Genomic DNA, 17,293 nt, shown 5'->3' with positions numbered 1-17,293 from the left:
ACACTTGCACACTTACACTTGCACTTGCACACTTGCACACTTGCACACTTGCACACTTACACTTGCACACTTGCACACTTGCACACTTACACTTGCACACTTACACTTGAACACTTGCACACTTACACTTACACTTGCACACTTGCACACTTGCACACTTGCACACGCACACTTACACTTGCACACTTGCACACTTACACTTGCACACTTGCACACTTGCACACTTGCACTTGCACACTTGCACTTGCACTTGCACACTTGCGCACTTGCGCACTTGCGCACTTGCACTTGCACTTGCACACTTGCACACTTACACTTGCACACTTGCACACTTACACTTGCACACTTGCACACTTACACTTGCACACTTACACTTGCACACTTGAACACTTGAACACTTGCACACTTGCACACTTGCACACTTGCACACTTACACTTGCACACTTGCACACTTGCACACTTACACTTGCACACTTACACTTACACTTACACTTGCACACTTGCACACTTGCACACTTGCACACTTACACTTGCACACTTACACTTGCACACTTACACTTGCACACTTACACTTGCACACTTGCACACTTACACTTGCACACTTGCACACTTGCACACTTGCACACTTGCACACTTGCACTTGCACACTTGCACACTTACACTTGCACACTTGCACACTTACACTTGCACACTTACACTTGCACACTTGCACTTGCACACTTGCACACTTACACTTGCACACTTGCACACTTACACTTGCACACTTACACTTGCACACTTGCACACTTGCACACTTGCACACTTACACTTGCACACTTGCACACTTGCACACTTGCACACTTACACTTGCACACTTACACTTGCACACTTACACTTACACACTTGCACACTTGCACACTTGCACACTTGCACACTTGCACTTGCACACTTACACTTACACTTACACTTGCACACTTGCACACTTGCACACTTGCACACTTGCACACTTGCACACTTGCACACTTGCACACTTACACTTGCACACTTGCACACTTACACTTGCACACTTACACTTGCACACTTGAACACTTGCACACTTACACTTGCACACTTGCACACTTGCACACTTGCACACTTGCACACTTACACTTGCACACTTGCACACTTGCACACTTGCACTTGCACACTTGCACACTTACACTTGCACACTTACACTTGCACACTTACACTTGCACACTTGCACACTTGCACACTTGCACACTTACACTTGCACACTTACACTTGCACACTTACACTTGCACACTTACACACTTGCACACTTGAACACTTGCACACTTGCACACTTACACTTGCACACTTGCACACTTGCACACTTACACTTGCACACTTGCACACTTACACTTGCACACTTACACTTGCACACTTGCACACTTGCACACTTACACTTGCACACTTGCACACTTACACTTGCACACTTACACTTGCACACTTACACTTGCACACTTACACTTGCACACTTACACTTGCACACTTACACTTGCGCACTTACACTTGCGCACTTGCGCACTTGCGCACTTGCACACTTGCACACTTGCACACGCACACTTGCACTACATAGGAGGTGCATAGCTATTGTGCTTAGCTATTCTTTTTAGAGTAAAATATTTTGACCAATAAAGTTATTTTGTTTAAACCTATAACAATTGCTAGGCAAAATAATTTTTGCAAATAGGAAGGGAAGAAAGATCACAAAAAGTTTCAATATGCCCCAAAACATTCCTTTTATTTACAGGACACATTGGTGTAATTTATAAACTTTTTTCAGTGCAGAATGATTCGCACAATGCACATATAAACCCTGCATATGTTTGTATTTGTAGAGCTGGACAAGATTGGTGTATTATATGTGCAAACATAATAGCGAATTTTTATTTGTGCTGGAAATGTCCTTAAGAGCTTTTTAAATATGTCATGATCACAAAATGCAAATATGATCACAAAATGCAAATATTTTATGTGCACACTACTGGGGTCATTTATAAACATTGCACATTGCACAATGTTATTCGTATACAGCAGTGCTGTCCAACTTCTACGGTGCCGAGGGCCGGAATTTCTCTAGCATACATGGTGGAGGGCCGCTAATGGAAGCCAGTTTTGACCACTCCCCTTTTTGAAACCACACCCACTTCAAACCACACCTATTTTATCACAATGGTGGTAGCACAGCAAAATCCCAAATGCTTGGTCCTTGCTGTGGGGATATCAACCATCATTCATATGTGAAAGAATTATGTCATATTAAGATATACCCTTAAATTCCATATGCCGCCTCCTCCTCCCCTGTGGATAGCAGAGCAACCCCCAGTACATAATTACACACCTTAGGGACCATTTAATGGCTATTTCCAACTGCTAACAAACTCCCACAACAAACCCCTGCTAGGTTCACCTCCCACAAGCAGCATAGGGCTAGCAGAGTATGGCACACACAGGCAGCACTCTGCCTGCCCTACCCTGCTTGTGTGTGCCATATTATGCCTGCCCTACCCTGCTTGTGTGTGCCATATTATGCCTGCCCTACCCTGCCTGGGTGTGCCATGCTCTGCCTTCCCTATGCTGCCTCTGTGTGCCATACTCTGCCTGCCCTACCCTGACTGTGTGTGTCATACTCTGCCTGCCCTACCCTTCCTGTGTGTGCCATACCCTCCCTGACCTATGCTACCTGTGTGTGCCATACTCTACCTGCCCTATGCTGGCTGTATGTGCCATACTCTGCCTACAGCACCTATGTCTGAGGTGTGAAGAAGTGAACAATGGGGGTGATTACAGTCTGAGCCTGAGGTGTGAACACTGCAGGGGGTGAACAATGCAGGTATTAAAAGGTGTGAAAAACACAGGGGATTACATGTTTAAACAATACAGAGGGATTACAGTCTGAATCTGAGGTGAGAACCATGCAGGGGGCCAGTTAATCTCAGTACTGATACCATTTAAAGCTTACTCAAATGTAAGCCATCAAAGCAGCCAGACAGGTGGGGTGCCACACAGAGGGGGGTCGCGGGCCGCCAGTTGGACAGCACTGGTATACAGTATGGTTGTTTTACATGTTTCCCCCTAAAAAATTAAGTTTGTATTGCTGTGTCCAGCTTTCTTTTTTTTGCAAGTAGCGGTGAGATTCACATTTAGGTTGAAAAAAAGACACATCCATCAAGTTCAGCCTTAATGCCTAAATACAGTATATCCTGCCTAACTGCTATTTGATCCAGAGAAAAACAAAAAACCCCATCTGAAGCCTCTCTAATTTGCCACAGAGAGAAAAAAATCCTTCCTGACCTCAAGATGGCAATTGGACCAGTCCCTGGATCAACTTGTACTAAGAGCTATCTCCCATAACCCTGTATTCCCTCACTTGCTAAAAAGCCATCCAACCCCTTCTTAAAGCTATCTAATGTATCAGCCAGTACGACTGTTTCAGGAAGTGAATTCCACAACGTCACACCTAACTGTAAGAAACCCTTTTCCAATATTTAGACGGAACCTACTTTCTTCTAATCGGAATGGGTGTCATCTTGTCTGTTGGAAGGACTTAGTAGACTTGAGATCCATATTATAGAAAGACCCTTTATCTGGAAAACATCAGGTCCTGATCACTCTAGATACTAGGTCCCATACCTCCTCACTCTGCTTTCCATTTAGTATATGTGTGAATTATAGCAAAGATTTAACAATTTCATGCATATTTTCAGACAGACCTAAGTAATTATTCTTTAGCCAGACAACATCATATCTCCTATAAATACATATAACAACATGAATAAAATATCTAGGGAGTTGGATGAATTTTTAATTTGGTGGAATGTGTATTGCCAAACTGTACTATGCCTTCTTAACTCTGTTCTCTTTGCTGAGAAGGTGGTAGATTTAACATTTACCAAAACTGTTGGTGGAAGAAAGGACAAAGCAAGAACACAGTTTAATAATGAAATATTTACCTCGTCCATTTGCTGCCACTGCAAATTTGTTAGGACTTTGCCCAGTAACAATTCCTACATAACCCACAAAGGTGGTTCCTGTATAAGCAATCTGGAATAAAACAAAGCATTACAATTACCCAGATATTAAGAAGAAAAAACAAAAGGTATCCTCATCAAAATCAACAGTTGTGGAGAAAATAAAGGTAATTTACTTACACCAGTGCAGTGTGCAAAGTGCAATGCGAGATGCAATTTGCCATGTAATTTTAATTAGAAGCAGTATTCCTCCTCCCCCACCCCTAATTCTAGCACAACTGGAATGAGGGGGGAGTTGCATCCGAAACAACTGTACTGAAAGTCAGTACTTTCCCTCAGAATAATTTCTGCATCTGAGTGCTGCATGTATTGATGCTGCCCGCTGTGGGAACACTGCAGCTACCTCAAGGCAGTGTAGGAAAATAGTGAAGTCTTGGCTGGAGGAGAGCTAGCTCCTGCTACATTGTTTCAAGAGTCAGAACCACAAAATTTGGTAGAATTTTGGTGTAATTCCAATTCGGTAACGAGATATAGACTTCTACATGTCTACAAAATTAAAAAAAAAAATCACATTTTCCATTATATAAACACACATACCAGAAACAAAAATTATTTTATGCACAAAAATACAACTGATTTCGAAAGTCCCATGTCCCATATATATGTATAGGTTTACCTAAGTATGTGGCATGTAGGGGCCCCAAAGTGAACATACCCCATATGATCTATCATTTCTGTCATTTCAGCTCCTGCAAAATCAACACATTTACATCATTATAAGTGGAATAAAGCTAGTATAAAGTACGCTCACCCCAGAAAGCCATATCTTTTTGGAAAGTACACATTCCCCTGAATTCAAAATGGGTACCCATGTCTATCTACTCCAAAGTACCAAGCCGCAAAGCTTTCCTAAAACTGGAAATTTTGATGACATTTCCAAAAATCCCCTCAAAGCTTCCACTTTGAAGCATCTTATCTCCCACACAGCATTAGGTACCAAGATAAAACACACTGAATTTGAATGCCAGGGGTCCACTGAACAGTTTGATGCTCAGTATGTATAGGTTTACCTAAGTATGTGCCATGTAGGGGCCCAAATGGGAACATACCCCCATATGATGTGTCATCCTTTATCCTTTATGTGGGATAATGCTACAAAAGTACGCTCACCCCAGAAAGCCATATATTTTTGGAAAGTACACATTCGCTCGAATCTATAATGGGTAAACATTTCCTTTTACTCCAAAGTACCAAGCTGCAAAGTGTTCCTAAGTTTGCTGATTTTTATGATATTTCAGAAAATCGTCTAAAAATGTTGCAGTTTGCCGCTTTTATCTCACACAATTTCTTGCGTACAAAGGCAAATCACCCCAAATAGGAACACCTAAGGTCTACTGAACAGTTTGATGCCCAATATGCATAGATATACCAAAGTCTGTGGTATGTACTGACCCCAAAATGAAAATAGCGCATATGGATTTCTCGCCTGTCAACTCAGCTTTTGCATACAGAGCCCCCTGTCAGCGTATTATGTGCTGTAACGCCCCAAAACTATACAGAAAAACCCAGAAAACCATATATTTTTGGAAAGTACACATTCTGACATATCCAACAAGGGTAAAGAATCCTTTCTACACAAAAGTACCAATCTGCAAAGCTTTCCTAAAGTTAGTGGTTATTATGTGCCGTAACTATACAGAAACCCCCCAGAAAACCATATATTTTTGGAAAGTACACATTCTGATGAATTCAAAGTAGGTAAAGTTATTTTTGTACACCAAAGTTACACCTGGCAAAGCTATGCTAAAAACAGATCAGGAACACTTATACAGGGATGAAAATGTAATAAAACCACAAAAATTGTGCAAATCAGCGAAACAACAAAATAAGTCACACAACAGTGTAATTAGTGGTCAGAATATCTGATCCAATAGTCACACTGTCAAAATAAACATTTTAGGGAAAATAAACTAAAAATGAGTGGTAAAATGGAAAAAAAAAATACAAAAAAAAAGTTTGTGTATACACATGTGTACATATGTAAAAGTAGTGTGACAGTATGTGTGTATATGAATGTATATAAGTGTAAAAAATGAAAACAAAAACAAAAAGTGCTAAATTGTGTGCTGTATGTAGGTATAAATGTATGTAAGTGTGTGTAAGTGTGTAAATGCAAAAAATAAAACACACTTACCTGTCCAGAAGCAGGGATCGCATGGCAGTCCATCCTGCTGCAGTCCTGGAGAGTGGGGGCGAAACCAGAAGCAGGGAGCAGGCAGAAGACGCAATGCGATCGCGTCTGCTGCTTAGGGGTCGGCCCTGCGACGATCGCGCCACAGGGCACACATGACAGCCCCCCTGGCTTGTTGCCCAGGGGGCTGTCATTGCTTAAAAAGCATGCCGCTTCTGCAGAGAGAATCTTTATCTGCCAAAAGACGTACGGCATACGTTGTTGGCAGATACAGCCTTTTCCTGCAATGACGTACGCCGTACGTCGTTGGCAGTTAAAGGGTAAACACTTGGGGGCAGATTTATTAAAGTTTGAGACAAGAGCTCTTATCTTATCAAATGGTGAACTCTAACATTCACCCATTGATAAATATGCTTTTAAAAACCGCACCAAAATGAATAGAAAGTGGGTGTCTTTTTTTGCGGCGAGCTCTAGTGTTATATTTTTATAAACCTGCCCCTCAATCTTGAATGCTAATTACATTTATTTCAGTTCTGTTTATTGCATTGTTCCCAGTATTTTATATTACAGTTTAATATGGATCATACATCACTGTGCAAACAGACAATACTAGACAAATAATATGTATACATACATTCTTGTTTTTAATAGTTTACCAGTTTGCTTTGTGGCAAGTAGCCGCACAGAATAAATATACAAAGGCACAGACAATTTCCTCTTTAGATAATGTATACTGTACTGAAATGCTGCTTTTGTAACTGAAAATATAGTTACTTAAAGTGAAATAGCATACTCCCATACAAAAGCCACACACAATTCAATTCTATGGAACATTTCTTTTCCTTACAGTGGGGAATCTGCCAGGTACAAAGGCTCTGCAAGGTAGTTTCTCCAGGCACACTCATATAAGAATTAACTTAAAGGGGTTGTTCACCTTTGAGTTAACTTTTAGTATGATATAGAGAGTAATATTCTGAAACAATTTGCAATTGGTCTTCATTTTTTATTTGTAGATTTTTAGTTATTTCACTTTTTGTCCAGCAGCTCTGCTGTTTTGGCTGCTGGGGTATTTGGCTGCTGGGGTCAGTGACCCCCATTTGAAAGCTGCAAATAGATAAAAAAAACTATAAGAAATAAATAATGAAGACCAATTGAAAAGCTGCTTAGAATAGGCAATAGACATTACCTGAATCACTTTAGACATAATGTAATGGCTTGTTTGCCAGAAGGAGAAAGGTTCCAAGTTATTTTTATTTATCCTTTGTGAAACACAGAGAACTGATTGAAGGAAATGGAGAGAGATACACCCTTGGGTCAGTATCAGTTTCCTCTTCCTGTGATATCTAACATATACTCCAGCATCTTTATTGTCTACATGCCTAACCTTTTATACATTCTAATTCCTGTGCCAAAAACTCATGTGCTGAGGACTAAACGCTGTTGTGAATTTTATAGATGATGAACTTTTGTGTCATTATTCTGACTTCTTCCACAAGAAGACTCATTCAGTATACTACACAGTACACTTTTCTGCATTGTTTGAGTCAGGGATGACATTTTGGGATTTTAACAGAATTTATTATTCATTTTATGCTAATATGTATATATGTATTTATAACTTTGTATGTACGGGTATGGGATCCCTTATCCGGAAACCTGTTATCCAGATTGATTTATTGTCTGCTCCAAGAATATGGGATCTTTCCTTTCTGATATCAGGACCAGGGGGTTTTCGGATAAGGGATCTTTCCGTAATTTGGATTCTCATATCTCCCGTACCTCTATAAGTCTAAAAAAATGCTCCAAGACCATGTGATGTACACCAAAAAAATGAGATATTATGAGACCAATGGCAGATTTGAATCAAACTATCTGTTAGAAAGGCATTATAGCTTTACTCATATGTTTCATATTCATCTGAACCCAATGAACATGTGCAGATATTTTAAAGGAGACATATTGGATAAACTAATATTGTAGGCAATTAAGAATAATATATGGTGCTGGTTTCACTTTGGGCTAAAATTGAATATTGTCTCCAAAAATGGCCCCTTTATTGGAGGTCCCTATAGATCCTCTCAGGTCTCAGCCAGTGTTTTAAAGGAAGGGTGGGCGTGTCCTAATGGTCTCTGCCAAAAGCACAGCAGGAGGGGGATAGCCAATCACAGCCCTGCAGTCATAGAAACAAAGACATGCTTCAGTTCCCTATCAGGTCAGCCTAGCTGCTGATTGGTTCCTATCCTACAGTGCAGTGTACTGAGAGCCGCCAGCTCCCCTGCAAATCCAGAGAATTCAGTCAGCATGAAGTAGAACAGATGGGCGGGACTGGTAGGATTTGGGGGAAAGTCTCAATATATCAGTCCAAAACACAACTTTTTATGTTTAGAGGAGTGTAATTCACTGGTACATTCTTAATTTTTACATGATATGTCTCCTTTAAACGGGAACCATACCCCCAGGCGCAAAAATCTCCCTTAACTATCATTGCCTAGACCCCTCCTCACCTCTTCCTTATTGCATAATTTTAACGTTTACACTCTGTCCCTAACGCTAACTGCTAGGTAAAAAATGCAAAGAAGCACAGATGCGCACCTTGCCGACATCATCTTCTTCTTCGGGTCTGTCCGCCGATATGAACCTGCTTGCGCATGCGCAGTTGGAGGTAGCAGGAAATCAGCTTCAACTGCGCATGCGCAAGCAGGTTCGTATCTGCGGAGAGACCCGAAGAGTCTTCAGTCGGTAAGAGGATGTCGGCGAGGTACGCGGCTGCACTTCTCTGCATTTTGAGCTAGCGGTTAGCGATAGGGACAGAGTGTAAACGTAAAAACTATGCGATAAGGGAGAGGTAAGTGGGGTCTAGGCAATGATATTTAAGGGGGCTTTTTGCACCCGGGGGTATAGTTCTTCTTTAAGGAACCCCTACAACAGTTGTGCAAGTAGAAGAAAGAAAGGCTAAGAAATCTTACTGCAGCTCTCTCACAAGGCATGGTAGAAAATTATTTTCATTAAAAAAACATATTTTGTAAAGAACTGTTAGTTTTTTTTACCTCTCCATTTTTTGTAAAGTCTACATCGATAGTCAGCTTTGCTAATAAGTCTGCAAACAGAAAGTCCATATTTCTTCCAAGGTAAACATTTCCTTTTTCATCTTCAGTTACTATGCTTGTGCAAAACCTGCAGAGCAATAAATACACACAAAAACTTTCTCTGGAGCGTTAATAATATTTTTACATTTAAAACAATATGTTTTTGTGTAGCTTAGCATTTTAGTTCTTTTGGTTCTTTTAGTTGTTTGGTTGAATTGAACCCAATGTTCCAGTTTGTAGTTTGCTTGAAAATGTCGGTTTGAGTAGGACAATTAAAGTAGGTCATATTTCACTGGAAGGAAGCTCAGGCTCTGTGGCTCTGTAGGAGCTTCTAGAATCTTATGACGCTTATTAGCTGGAAATGTTTTAGTGTTACATATTGTTTCTGAGAGAAACAGAACAGATACAATGTGTTATTTCAGGCAAGCACGTTCTACTTACATAGCAGCTTCATAGCCAAGATTTAGGATCACCACTTCCCCAGTGCTCATACCAAAAAATCGGGAAATACCACGAATCTCTCCTGCATAGGATTCATCAGCAAAAAAGGCCAAATACACCTTTGCTAATGGTCGAAGCATGTGTAGGGCCCATTTAGGTATTACTGTGCTAAAAATAAAAGAGCACATTTCAGTTGCTGGTTAACAAAGCAGGAACATTAGTAAACAGACTGGAACATATTTCATGTTTGCAAAAATTCTACATTGCCTTGCAAAGCATTTTAAAAGGGGTTGTTCACCTTCAATCTCCAATCTTATTAAACCACCAACAATGCTCTCAGCATTTTAGAAGCCATTTTTGATAAAAAAGTAAAAAGGTCAATGTAAAAGCTACTTTTTATATCTGTTAAATCATTCCTTCATCTGTCTCTCTGATCAGCTTTCTAAAGGGACGGGAGTGGCCTATTTTTAAACCTGACACACGGAGAACTTCCTATATGCTTACATCGCTTACAAGATGCTGTCAAAGTTCTTATTCACTCTCTCATGCTTGGACTACTGTTACAGTCTATTAATTGGCCCACCACTCCTGTCCATAATGAATACTGCTGCCAGGCTCATACACCTCAGCAATTGCTCCTCCTCTGCCAATTCCTGCACTAGTTCCCACTACCATTGAAAAAAATATTCAAACTTATGACCCTCACATAACTCTACCCCACCCGACATCTTTGAACTCATCTCTAGATACTAACCAAGCCACTTGGTACGCTCCTCTAGTGACCTGATCTTCAACTCCTCTCTTATTCCCTCCTCACACACTTGCATTCAAAACTTTGCAAGATTTTCCCCCCTTCTCTGGAATTTGCTCCTACAATCTGTCTGACTCTCCCAATCATTCTGCCTTTTAAAAAAATCTCTAAAAACACATTTAGAGAAGCTTACCCTAATTAAATTTAGCACAACCTCAGTAGGCTGACAAAAGCAATAACCTGTGCTACATCTCTTACATTGCTTAATTCTGATCTTGCCCATTACCATACCTTGTGCCTTTCCTATCCTAATAGATTGCAAACTTTTTTGGTCAGGGCCCTCTTCACTTCTTGTATTGGTTATTGGTTGCTTTGTTTGTAACTTTGTATGTCTAATATATAAACCAACTTACTGTACAGTTCTGCGGAAAATGTTGGCACTTCATAAAAACATGTTAATAATGTTTATACATTAATGTTTAAACATGTTAATACTGTTATAATGTTAATAATGTTGCTTAACTAGGTCTCTTAATGACAATTATACTGTTCCATTGAGAGGTACTTCATTTCAGGTGACTTACTGTATCCACAGTTGGACTGAGATCAGGGCTTTAACTGGGTGATTGTGGAACATTCATTTTGTTTTTATGTTACACAGACCTGGTGCTTTAGATTATGTCTTGCTAGATAATTGACTTATGTTTACATTTTGGGCCAGATTCAATTTATGAGAAAAGCTTATCTTCTAATTCAATTCCAGACTTTACCATAAAGCCAGATGCAATTCAATGAGAGAAACATCTTACTGTTTATTGCATAAAAACTCTATTAAAGTCTATGGGGGAAAAAAGTGGTAATGAGTTACGAGAAATGTTTTTTCTCCTCAACTTGAATGTTGTCCATAAGTTTTCTCGTGATAAACCATTAAATAACAATTTCTCATGGAACTGAACCTGGACCTTTATTTTTATTTCTACAGGCCTGGAACGGGTTATTTCATTGTCATTTATTTTATTTAAACAATATGCCTCACAGCCAGAGGTTGAGATTTTTGGGGGGCTCATTATATATGAATGTTTAGTAGTTGATCTCTTTTTCAGGAGGCCAAGTTTTCCTTATTTATGCTCATTTACAGTATACCAGCATATGTCACTGTGTGTGTTATTTTTATGGTGTGGGTAGTATTAGGTTTGTGCCAGACATGTTACCTTAAATTTTGGTTAAAAGCTCTGTTTTGGTCTGATACTGTATATCTAGAATGGGACAGTCTTTTGCTTTTTTGCAAACTCCAACAGCCAGAGCTATGCAAAGGCCATTATCAGGACAACTCCTGCCCGGAGGCAATGCTCCACAGGTTACCAGGGATGGCAAAGAAAGTGGCTAAATTATATTCTATAAACAGTAATTTCAGCTATTGTAGTGCAGAGAGCAAAATTATGCTCTCTGAACTAGATATGGCCTACCCTCACCCCTTTAGGCAGGCCCGGATTTGTGAAATGGCCTAGGGCGGCATGCCACCCCGCTGCACCAAAATATTAACGTTTTTCTTGCATACGGAGCAATGGGGACCTCTCCCCCACTGCTCCGTATGCAATTGAAAAGACCTGCGCATGTGCGATCGCTAGTGCGCGCACACCGTTCGCGTGTGGGGCACGGGGAGGGCGACGGACAGGGGGCGGCCTCGGGGCTCCCGGCTTACAAATCCGTCCCTGCCTGTAGGGTTGCAAACATGGCAAGTGTTTGAGGTGGGGGAGGCAACATTGGCATGGTCACCTCAGAGCAGTATGGGGTATAATTATCCCTGGTCTTTCTATGGTTCAATCATACTAACCAAAGAAAAGAAGTCATGTGGTTTATCATGTGAAATCATATGGACAAGATTCAATTTGAGGAGAAAAAAACTTTTCTCCTTATTCAGTCCCAGATTCTTCCTGTAGACATCAATAGAGTTTTCACATGATAAACAGTGAGATAAGTTTTTCTGAATTGAATTACATCTCAGATTGAATCTCATCCATAAGTTTTCACATTTTCACATAATAAACCTTTTTCTCACTGAATTGCCATTCGTATTAACCAAACAATGTTTGGTTTCAATGTTTCAAAATAAAAATGCCACAGAATAGGAAATATGCCCAATGTATAGCTTCTGCTACTTTAATATATACATATGCTAGCTGCCACTCTGCTACCCTCCCCCAAATAAGTTGAAAATGCACTTACTCCAAAATCATCTTCACCTTTTCTTGTATCTCTGTGCGGTTGTAATTTTCTAATACAGGTTCCCAGCGTTTCTCTGGGGGATCATCCAGGCTGATGCTATAGTGAGGGGCTTCTACATTCTTGATGTGGTAGGGAAAAGAGAAAGCACAGGACCCCAAAAAAAGGAGCAAAAAAACCCTGGCCATTGATCATCAAGTGAATGAGAAGTGATAAGAGTTTTGGAGCAAGTCCCGATGCGAAGACTCAATTCTGATTATGGGAAACTGAATGGACTGTAAAAGTAAGGGAGGACTGAGGGAGGATCTTAATGTAAAAGCAACATTCAGGAACAGAGTATTCTTGTTATCTTTTCCAGGTTTGCCTCTTGCCTTAATACATTCAGCAAGTTTCACTTTTCCAGCAGTATCCAGGAAAAGCAGCCACTATGATTTCATTCTAAACTTCCTTTGGAAAGCACTTATGTGGAACAAATAGTTTGCTTAGAAAAAGCAAAATGCTTCGAACCAAAGGCAAATTATGAATTGCTCAAATTGACTTGTATTTTCATGACAGTTATGCTGAATATTTAAGATCATTTAACCCCTAGCCAGCCACAGTATAAAATGTTCCATTTTACCTACAGCTGTTTGCATCTGCTTACATTCATGTGAATAGTTCATGCAAAAAGATTTTTCAACACAAATAAAGCCATGGGCTCCCACAGAAGGGTAAAAAAATACTTTGCTCCAATGTTTGGTAAATAATTATTTTGACTATAAAAACATTAAATGTTAAGTTACAGGAAAGAAGTTCCCTGAAGGTGTTTTGGCACTACTAGTGGAGGCAGCGTGTCTGAGATTTTTAAACATACAGTTAAATCAATATGCAGTTTAATGCCTGGTCTTGCCTGTGTTTTATGTGGTTTTATCCCATTCAGGAAGACTAATTGGCTCCTGATAAAAATGACCATGAAGATTGCTCCACTGGGGCAGGGACTGGAGATATGTGATGAATATCTGAGGGAATATATTGGTTGGCTATATAAAGCATAATCATTAATATGACCTCTTTCAGTGTGTACATCCTTCAAATTAGTAATAGATTATTGCCTCTTCCAGTATGTGTATCAGTACATTTCCAAGAAGCTGCCTTTAAAAGACTCTCTCCAAGAGGCACAGCAGCGAAGAGGAAGAATGACCCCCTAGGGTAATATTAGATGAAACATTTCAACATTCAAGTGGTTTTAGGTTTGATGGTGGCAAAACACTAAAAGGTAACCCTGCATAGGCTATGTAGCCTATAAAGGCTATTAAAATGTTATAAGTGCAAGTCTTAATACTAGATATGCATATCAAATAAAAGACTTTATTAACGGTAAGACAATGGGAGTAATCTATGTGGCTAAGTGGGATTTTCCCAATATGTGGGCAAAACATTTATGGAATTGCAACATATGGCACCTTTATAGATTTCAAGGAGATGCTGTTATTAAGATATAAGCAGAATTTTTCAAATTAAAATTGAAAGGCAGTAAGATTCTTTGAAATATAAAATGTAAGCCTAGGGAGCATAAAAAAAGGTATTGAGAAATTATTAAAGAAAGAATGCAGATTGATTTATAGATTGAAATTAGGAGGCCCCTGGAGGTGTGAATGAAGGTTTCCCCTTTTATCCAAAAAATGAAAAAGTCTTTGTGAGGTTTGACATATCGTATACTCTTATACTCTGAAGCTTAGAATATTATACTCCATTTTAAAATGTATCTCCATTTTGTAACTGCTAACTGCAAGGCTTGACATCCCGTAATAGTTGTTTCTCCCAAGTAGTACCCTTGCATGACTTGCACCTTACGAAATACATGTTATGAAAAACTTTATCTTATCTGCTCGCTGATGCATCCCATACTCCCTGTTTACTCCTTACATTCCTGCACTGGTCATCCTTGAAGCTAAGGTGGTCTCTTTCTATTTTTTGCAATACATTCCTTTGTATTTGCACATACACAAAAGGTATAAAAGCTAAGAGCACGCAGAAATAAATTGAACAAGTTTGAACTGCCTCCGTGGTTGTGTCCTTTGTCCTGGCAGGAGAGCTCCCACAGGTCCCTACACTTTGGGGCACATTTACTAACCCACGAACGGGCCGAATGCGTCCGATTGCGTTTTTTTCGTAATGATCGGTAATTTTGCGATTTTTTTCATATTTTTGCGTTTTTTTCGGCGTCTTTCCATTTTTTGCGTAAAAACGCGAGTTTTTTGTAGCCATTGCGAAAGTTGCGCGAAGTCGCGATTTTTTCGTAGCGTTAAAACTTGCGCGAAACGTTGCGCCCTTCAAGTTTTAACGCTACGAAAAAGGCGCGACTTTGCGCGCAAGTGTTAACGGTACCAAAAAATCGCGACTTTGCGCAACTTTCGTAATGGCTACGAAAAACTCGCGTTTTTACGCAAAAATCGTAAAGACGCCGAAAAAATCGCAAAAAATACGAAAAAGTCGCAAAATGTTCGTTTCCAATCGGAATTTTTCCAATTCGGATTCGAAATCGTGTCTTAGTAAATCAGCCCCTTTGAGTCAGGAACACTAACAGTGGTGAGAAAAATGATGAAGTATATGATTCCTGCTAAAACAAGAATTTTACAGAATCGACAGCCATTGCCGGGGGGCAAAGACAGGGTAGGGCCACAAGGGTGGTCATCATCCAAGGATGGAGTAGCCCGCACCGGGGCCTTCTTTAGGCGAGTTTCGTGTATCCATTGGTTGCTGTCAGACGTCAAGATGGCTGTGGTAGGATCTCTGTAGGGGGTGTTCCACCTTTCTTTGGATGGAGTCTCCGTATGAGCATGATATCTCCTGGTTCATCCGGATGTGTAAGTTCCTGTGAAGGAATAGAAAATGAGAGAGAAACATCATCGTAGTGACCATTCAAAACCTTTCAATTCAGTTACATATTGTTCCCATATCTGATCCAAATCGCCTGGTACAATTACCATGGAAGTCCTTGTCCACGAAGTGGGAAAGGGTCTACCCATTAGAATTTCAAACAGGCACAATTTGGTGCTAGCATGTGGAGTCATGCATATCGCAGCTAGCACAGCAGGTAAATATTGCTCCCATTTTTTTAATGTTCCGTTTGTGCATTTCCTTTACTTGTCTTTTATTGTTCTATTCATCCTTTCGACTACTCCTGAACTAGATGGATTGTTCAGAATGTGGAGTTTCCAAGTTACTTGCACTCATTTTACTAAATTCTTTTTAGCCATAGAAGTAAATGCCGGCCCCTGATCAATATCTATAGTGTTGGGACATCCCCATCTGGGAATTATTTCTTTGCAGAGATTTTAGAATCTGTTTTTAAATCTTCCTTTCTCGTGGGGAAGAATTCAGGCCATCGACTGTATCTGCCTACTGTGACAAGGAGGTATTGATACCCTCCAGTTGTGGCGTATGAGTAAAATCTATCTGTAACCACTGAAGTAGCATTTGCGGTGGTGGTAAATGCTGATGTTTCACAGGACTGGGTGTAATGTTATTCTGTTATACACCTGTCAAGTTGCTAGTTCATCATCTGTTTCAAATCTAAAACACAAAAATGTTTCAGTATTTCGCTTACCATTTTCCTATTACATGTCCTACATTGCGAAACTGCATGATGAATAGTGGTGCTGCATGTTTAAGGAGACCTATAATCCTTCCTTTTGACCAGAGACCATTTTGGTTGATGGTCAACATGTTTTTCTGCCAGTATGCTAAATCTGCAGATGTAGCATGTAACTGGAGCTCATATAAGAGCTGGTAATGATGGGGGTACGCATAAGGCAGGGGGATGTTGAAGAAAGGGTGCTGATCATGAGAGACATCCAGCGGGTGGGCAGCTGCCCCTTGTGCAAAAGCATTACCCTTAGCTATATGGTCACCAGCAGTAGAGTGCCCACAGCACTTAACTACCACTGAGGTGCAAGGAAGCATAAGGGCTTGCAACCACTCCTGTATATAAAGAGCATGCCATAAGGTTTACCATCAGCACTAGTGATGCCCCTGTGTAACCAGATAAGGCCAAAATCATGCACAACCCCATAATCATATCTGCTGATTGTATAAATGGCAGGCTCTGGTTACCAATTCTGCTACTTGAGCGGAGGTGGCTGTAATAGCAGATGCTGCATGCACAATATCAGGTTATTGAACAACTGCATATCCTGCTAGATATGTACTGTAGTTGGGACTTGAACAAGAACCATCTACAAAAAATTCAAGACCTTCGTCTAAAGAAGTGCTTTGGAGGTCCAATCGAGGGGAGGTCTCCTAGTGTATAATATCAAGGCATGAATGCTCATCGACAGGGTCTGGGCCCTCGCCTATGGGGCGAGAGAACAGGACGTGCAAAATGGGTATGGGACCGGACGTAGCAGAAGCGTACTTAATGCTGAGGTTGACTGTAGATGTTAAAATAACCTCATTACCAGACAACCTTTAAATTTTTTCTTGGGATAGAGGATATTGCTTCTGGTAAGTTGGTGTGAGGGTCTTTAAAAATAAATAATACTTCTGTTTTAGATGTAGCCCACACGGAAGGGTTAATTTGATCAATGGGAATATCACCGTTTTTGTAAAGGAGCAAGGGTGAACACAC

The 17,293-nt window shown here is 40.3% G+C and overlaps 1 protein-coding gene across 1 annotated transcript in view; it reads right to left on the bottom strand.

Moving 5' to 3' along the window:
• The window catches only part of LOC105945457 (N-acylethanolamine-hydrolyzing acid amidase-like), a 114,066-nt gene extending 101,031 nt beyond the window's left edge, over positions 1-13,035 (bottom strand). Inside the window, exons 1-4 of the mRNA XM_031903313.1 lie at positions 12,688-13,035; positions 9,711-9,878; positions 9,231-9,357; positions 3,975-4,065 (exon numbers count right to left, since the gene is read on the bottom strand). Coding sequence (XP_031759173.1) covers positions 3,975-4,065; positions 9,231-9,357; positions 9,711-9,878; positions 12,688-12,872 — 571 coding nt within the window. The 5' untranslated portion in view covers positions 12,873-13,035. The remainder of the gene's footprint in view (positions 1-3,974; positions 4,066-9,230; positions 9,358-9,710; positions 9,879-12,687) is intronic.
• Positions 13,036-17,293: the final 4,258 nt, after the last annotated feature.

The sequence above is a fragment of the Xenopus tropicalis genome, chromosome 1 (assembly GCF_000004195.4).
Source record: "Xenopus tropicalis strain Nigerian chromosome 1, UCB_Xtro_10.0, whole genome shotgun sequence".
Taxonomy (NCBI): domain Eukaryota; kingdom Metazoa; phylum Chordata; class Amphibia; order Anura; family Pipidae; genus Xenopus; species Xenopus tropicalis.
This window is presented reverse-complemented; position numbering and strand designations above follow the sequence as displayed.